The sequence below is a fragment of the Vitis riparia genome, chromosome 13 (genome assembly GCF_004353265.1).
Source record: "Vitis riparia cultivar Riparia Gloire de Montpellier isolate 1030 chromosome 13, EGFV_Vit.rip_1.0, whole genome shotgun sequence".
NCBI lineage: Eukaryota > Viridiplantae > Streptophyta > Magnoliopsida > Vitales > Vitaceae > Vitis > Vitis riparia.
In genome coordinates this window covers 22,790,805-22,797,618 of record NC_048443.1, presented here as the reverse complement: position 1 = coordinate 22,797,618, position 6,814 = coordinate 22,790,805, and the positions used below count along the sequence as shown (strand labels likewise).

Genomic DNA, 6,814 nt, shown 5'->3' with positions numbered 1-6,814 from the left:
TGTATTATTAGTAGACATGTAACACTTAAATAAGAATTGACATCTTATTAATATCACATTTACATGTAACTAATCGTGGATGAATCAATGTCAATTCAGGTATTAATACAGAAGTTAAACATTAGAAGTGATTTGTTTTTATCATCGTTTTTAGGTGATAAATAATAATTAAATACAAATGCATATATTTGGTTGGGAAACTGTGTTTTGATGTACAAATTTGAAGGAAAAAATAAATAGAATATGAATGAAGAGTAATTTAGGATCTGTTTGATAACTATTTTTTAAAATGATTTTAAAAATTAAAAATAGTTTTTGATATTTTGTAGAACTAACACTTGATTAAGAACTTGAAATGTTTTTAATCTATATTTAATATTTAAAATATATTTTAAGAATAATTTTTATATCAAGTATTTTATTTTTAATTATTATACATGTTTATATATTTAAAAAAACAATTAAAAAACATTCTTCAAAAATATCTTATTTTTTATTTTTAAGAACAAAAAATAGAAAACTATTTTTTAACTATTAAATATGTTTTCTTATTTTGAAAAATAAAAAACTATTCTTGAAAGTGATAATTAAAAAGATTGTTAAGTTTCATGTATTTAAATCATCAAAAGATCATATAAGTGTTACTTGTATCTTAAAAGTATATAAAATAATCGATATCTTTTAATCATATGATATAAATTAAAATATTAAAAATTGGATTTTCATTTTGCATTTATTTTTAACACCATATGTGAGGGGAAAAAAATAAATTATAAAAATGGATGAGAAAGTAGTTATAAATTGAAGAGAATCCAAGGTGGCGATCATATGTTTATTTTTATTTCAATATAATTTAATAAAAGAAATTGTGAGAGAAGGGCAATGTTGGGTTATGGGAAAATAAAATTTGGTCATAAATGAAATCACACCTGTCTCTCCAAACGCCTCAACAACTTTATAATCATTTTGAGAATTATTTTTCGTAACGTCATCATGACAATTCAAGAAAAACCCTCTCCCATATCCTCCGCCTACGTGGAATTAAGGTAACTAAATTTTCACATTCTTCTCATTGTTTTTCCTTTTTCCTGCATTTTCTTTTGGTCGTGTCTTTCCATTTGGAACTTGGAAGGGCAGGAATTTGATGGGAAATATATATGGGAATGACGGCGAACTTGGAAATATTAGCCACATGGCAAAAGCCGAGCCAAAATGGAGTCTAGTCATCACCAAAGTTGACTGCTCCACCAATTACCATTGCTTAATCAATTTAAACACTCTCTTTGCAGGCGAATAATTCTGCTTCCGACTTCTGAGAAGGGAGGCTGCTTCTTCTTCTTCTTCTTCTTCTTCTTTTTTCTTTGTTCGTACATCCATGGCCGATTGAGAATTTTCATTTCCTACGCTTCCCATCCTTAATCCTAGTACCGAAAACCCCATAAAAATTCAATCGTTTCCCTTATCTGGGTCTCTTCGATTCCTCCCGAATTCTCAATTTTCCTTGTCAAGGTTTTTGTTTTTCCCCCAATTCGAGGGCTCAATTTGGGGGTTTCCAACATGAGTCCGACGAAGGATTCGAATAAAATATCAGTACTGAATCAACTACTTGCGATCGTGAAGGAGATTTCTGGGTTACCCGAGTGTAGAAACACCACCAAGAAGATGTATTATAATTTGGTGAGGAGGGTCAAGCTTTTGAGTCCTCTGTTTGAGGAATTGAAGGACAGCGAAGAGGAGCTCGAGGACAGCGAGATTCGAGCCTTTGTGTTGCTGAGAGTTGCTCTCGATTCCGCTATGGACCTTCTCAAATTGGTCAACGAAGGGAGTAAGCTTTATCAGGTATTTATTTGCTCCGCACTGTGTTTGGTTGCCGAGAAAATCGTTGGAAACGAAAGACAATTTTGAGTTTTATGATTTTATGTTGTTTTGGTTCATAACAAATGAGAATTCTAAATTGAGGTGCCCAAAAGGTCGTATCGGGTAATATTCGTATAGCCCCTGTTTGGTTGCCAAGAAAATGGAGAAAAAGAAAAGAAACAGAGAAAAATTTGAGTTTTGATGTTTCATGTTGGTTTGGGTTTTTAAGAAACGAACCCCTAAATTCAGTCTATCAGATGATTGTATCAGGTACTGTTTAACTTTTTTCTGCTTGGTTTTCAAGAAATTTTTTTGCTTTTAAGTAAGCCAAATGCGTTTCTCAGAAAGGTTTAAAAGGAAAGAATTGTTTAGTCTCATTACATTCTGTCTGGATCCTGAGAGGAGAATGGCAGAAAGTTTTAAAAGGAAAGAATATTTGAGTTTCATGTTTTATGTTGGTTTTTGTTTTTTCCCGGGAAAAGAACCGAAAAAAAATCCTTAGATTAAGCAACCCATCTCTTTGTATAGATGAAGCTTTAGTTTACTGGGTTTCAATGAAAGAGAATTTAGGATTCTGAATGTGAATTTATTTTCTTTTGCTACATTTTCTTAGCAACCAAAAGGCAGTTAGGTTATTTAGATGTGTTCGTGCAGGCGGCATCCTAAGATCTAGGGATTAGACATACCAGCACCCTGTAATAAAACACTTGAGGTTCTGCAGACACACCTAAGTTTTTTGTTATGTAGGAGGGATGATTTAGCGTACAGCTGTTTTAGATTCCTTTTCATGGGCAAAGTCAATGCATCATGCTTAAGATATGAAATCCAAGTCAAAGGAGAGTTGGATGAGCATGTGAAGAAATGATACCCGAGACGCTAACTATATATTTATTTGAACTGGAAAGAACATCGAGTTTTTGATGAATAAGTCCTCCTTAAATGTTGCAAGAGTTGAAGATGTGGACAGATACAAGAGTGTAGTTCTAATAGCAAAGGTCTATTCTACATTTTTCTCTTCTGTAAATTTGACATGTGAGATTGATTGCTTGTATGCTCGAACACTGTCACTTAAAACTGAGATGTTTTATATTTTCATGAATACGTCAACATCAAATAACAATGGATGTGAACATCAGTGCTCCTAGCAGATATATCTGTGATCACCTTGATTTCCTAGTCACTTTCACTTTTTGCTTAAGTTAATTCATGGTCTTCAAAACAAAGCACTTTGTTTATTGATCCATTGGTAGTAAGGTAAGCAATGTTTTCCATGTCACAGGCTCTGCAAAGGGACAAAATTGCAGATAAGTTTTGCCAAATGACAGATCAAATTGAAGCATCGTTGAGCAGTATTCCTTATGATAAACTCAATGTATCAGAGGAAGTTCAAGAACAGGTGCTTTTATAAATCATTTTGTTTTTTATGTATATCATGTATTAATAAATTGCAAAGGGCTGAGATCAGACTTTTTTTTTTTTGCAGATTGAGCTTGTTCATGCTCAATTCAAAAGAGCGAAAGGAAGAACGGACTCACCCGATTTACAACTAGATAGGGATTTAGAAATAGCACAGAAAGAAAAAGACCCTGATCCTGAAGTTCTAAGAAGACTATCCGAAAACCTGCAACTCAGGACTATCAATGATTTGAAGAAAGAATCTCTGGCTTTGCATGAAATGGTTATCTCAAGTTCTGTAGATCCAGGGGACTGCTTTGCAAAGATGTCATCTCTGCTTAGAAAGCTCAAGGATTATGTATTAACAATAAACCCTGAAGCAGACACATCAGAGGGTGAAAAGGGCTTGATCAAGCACAGATCTCCTGTTATCCCAGATGATTTCCGGTGCCCAATCTCTCTTGAACTGATGAGAGATCCTGTTATAGTCTCTACTGGACAGGTTTTTTTCTGGCAATTGCCCTGACAGTTTACAGCTTTGTATGCGTGTTGGTGCCCATGATTAACTGACTGTTTTAATTTCTTTTGCAGACATATGAAAGATCCTGCATTCAAAAATGGTTGGATGCAGGGCACAAGACCTGTCCTAAGACGCAGCAGACTCTGTTGCACACTGCCTTAACACCCAACTATGTTTTGAAGAGTTTAATTGCTTTATGGTGTGAGAGCAATGGCATTGAGCTCCCAAAAAATCAAGATAATTGTAGAAACAAGAAGACCGGAAAATTTGTTTCAGACTGTGATCGACCCGCTATTCATGCCTTATTGCAGAAACTACTTGACGGGAATCCAGAAATACAAAGAGCAGCAGCTGGTGAGCTCCGGTTGCTGGCAAAGAGGAATGCAGATAACAGAGTATGCATTGCTGAGGCAGGAGCCATTCCTCGGCTTGTAGAACTACTATCCTCCACAGATCCCCGGACCCAAGAGCATGCTGTTACAGCACTTCTCAACCTCTCCATAAATGAGGCTAACAAGGGAAGTATTGTAAATTCAGGAGCTATTCCAGATATAGTGGACGTTCTAAAAACTGGCAGCATGGAGGCAAGAGAAAATGCTGCTGCAACCCTTTTCAGTTTATCAGTCATAGATGAGAACAAGGTGATAATAGGAGCGGCTGGGGCTATCCCAGCTCTTATTGATCTGCTTTGTCAGGGAACCCCAAGAGGAAAGAAGGATGCTGCCACTGCTATTTTTAACCTTGCTATCTATCAGGGAAACAAGGTGAGGGCTGTAAGGGCAGGGATTGTGGTGCCACTGATGAGATTCCTGAAGGATGCTGGGGGTGGAATGGTGGATGAAGCACTGGCAATACTGGCTATTCTTGCCAGCCATCAAGAGGGAAAATTGGCTATTGGCCAGGCTGAGCCCTTCCCTGTTTTGGTGGAAGTGATAAAGACAGGTTCGCCTCGTAATAGGGAGAATGCTGCAGCCGTTTTGTGGTCGTTGTGTACAGGTGATGCACAGCATTTGAAAATAGCAAGAGAGCTTGGGGCAGAAGAAGCATTGAAGGAGCTTTCAGAGAATGGCACTGATAGGGCCAAGAGAAAAGCTGGGAATATTTTAGAGCTCCTTCAACGAGTTGAAGTCGTGGTCGACCCCTAAGATCCAAGCCTCATGCTTCCAAGAGTTTTTGTTATGTTGTGCTGCTGTTACAACAACGACAGTGTAATTTATAAATAGATACTAAGATATATGTGTACATACATATATAAACATATCGGTGTTTTGAATGAGAAGGTATGTCATTAAATCAATTTGGATGTTGAGATGTAGCATTGTCGCCAGAAGATGAGAACTCCAACCATTGAATAGCAAGAAAGACCAGTGATCTGTTCTACTCCAGAATCATCCAGTATTCAGATGATTTGATCTTCTGCAAGACTGCAACAGGGGTTATCATCATGCCAATATTGTCAATACACTCCTACATCCAATACAGATGCCAAGAGAAACAATTCAGAAAAAGGTCTGTTAAATAAATTACTCGTTTCCATGTCTTCATGCCATCCAACATTGTTCATGAATAACCAACTGCATATTTCCCTTTTTATACGATATCAAGTCCTTTATGTATTAGAGATCTTGTGCATGAAGTTTATGTTCTGGTCAAAGACATGGTAAAGTATTGAAGAATACTATAAATTTTCATGATATATCTCCTAGCTTGCTGAGGTTGGAGGGCGTCTCATCATTATGTTATAGACATTTTCCAGGAAAATTTTCGTGTAACTTTGTTGAAAATAATTAGGAATCTGAGGTGCAGACAGAAGAAATGTAGAATGATTTCCATTTGGTACTGAGGTTGGTTTTCTCTTGTGTGTGTGTGTGTGGTGGGTGGGGAAGTGGGTGTGTGGGGTGGGTGTGGAAGGGTTTACTGTGAAAATGAAGTTGATGGGCAATGGCCTAATTCCACTTTTCGTTTTCTTAATCAATTGAGGACAGGGAAAAGAGGGTGAGTGGAAAGCGTGAAGAACTTGATGATTGCAGAGGGTTAAAAGAGGAGTATTATAGTGCAAGTTGACAGGGACTAAGGAGATTCATGGGAATGTGTTTTGAGGTTGTGAAGAAAAAGGCACATGATTAATTTTTCAAAGATTGTTTTCTTATCTTTTGACTCAAATCATTTGAATATTCAAATCTACCGTCTTGAATCTTTCATGAATTCAGTTATTTATCTATATAATATTTCCCGCTTTTTCAAAATTCACAAATTTGTGGATTGAGTCTCGTACAAATATCTATTAAGAAGATATTTGAAAGGAAATACATAACCGTTATAACAAAAATGTTCCTTTGCAAATTATAATATATCATGAAAAAAAAATGTTTAATATTTTTAACAATTTGGTTATTAGAAAGTTTGAAGGAAAATGGATGGAAAAGAAAATTGAGAGGAAAATTAAAAAAAAAAATGAAGGGAAATAGAAATAAATAAATTTAAAGTCATTAAATTATTTTTATATACTACTTCAATTTTATTTTTTATTTTTTACTTATTTAACTCTTTTATATAAGAAATATTTGGTTTAAAAAAATGAAATAATCCTCAAATCGAAAATTTAACTTTTTCCATGTTTTTTCTATAAAAGTAACCTATTTTTTTTTATATAAATACATTTTTCCATTTTAAGTATTTACATGTAGGTTTAAAAAAAAAAGTTATATTTTACAAGAAAATGATAAGGGCATTTTTGTCCAAATGATATCAAAAAAGGATGGGAGATTCAATTTCAAAATTTGGGTTTTGAAAGGTCTTTTTAATCAAATAACCCTTTATATAAATATTAAATAACTTAAAAAATATTTAAATATCTAATAATTTTACTTATATTTGATTTTCGTTTATATTTTTTATTATAAAACTAAATATGATAAAATCATTTTTCTTAATATTTTTTTCTTTTCTTAGAACTTTATGGAAAATTATTTTTTGGTTTCCAAAAAATGAAAGAAAAATAAAATAAAGAGGAAAAGTGAAAAAATGAAGAGAAATTAAAAA

At 34.2% G+C, this 6,814-nt stretch overlaps 1 protein-coding gene across 1 annotated transcript; it reads left to right on the top strand.

Annotated features, from left to right (window-relative positions):
* The first annotated feature begins 1,280 nt into the window (after positions 1-1,280).
* LOC117928762 (U-box domain-containing protein 14-like) lies at positions 1,281-5,468 on the top strand. The gene is made up of 4 exons (XM_034848767.1): positions 1,281-1,839; positions 3,137-3,253; positions 3,341-3,754; positions 3,844-5,468. The coding sequence occupies exons 1-4, from the start codon at positions 1,558-1,560 to the stop codon at positions 4,915-4,917; spliced, it is 1,887 nt and encodes a 628-aa protein (XP_034704658.1). The 5' UTR covers positions 1,281-1,557; the 3' UTR covers positions 4,918-5,468.
* The last annotated feature ends 1,346 nt before the right edge of the window (positions 5,469-6,814 follow it).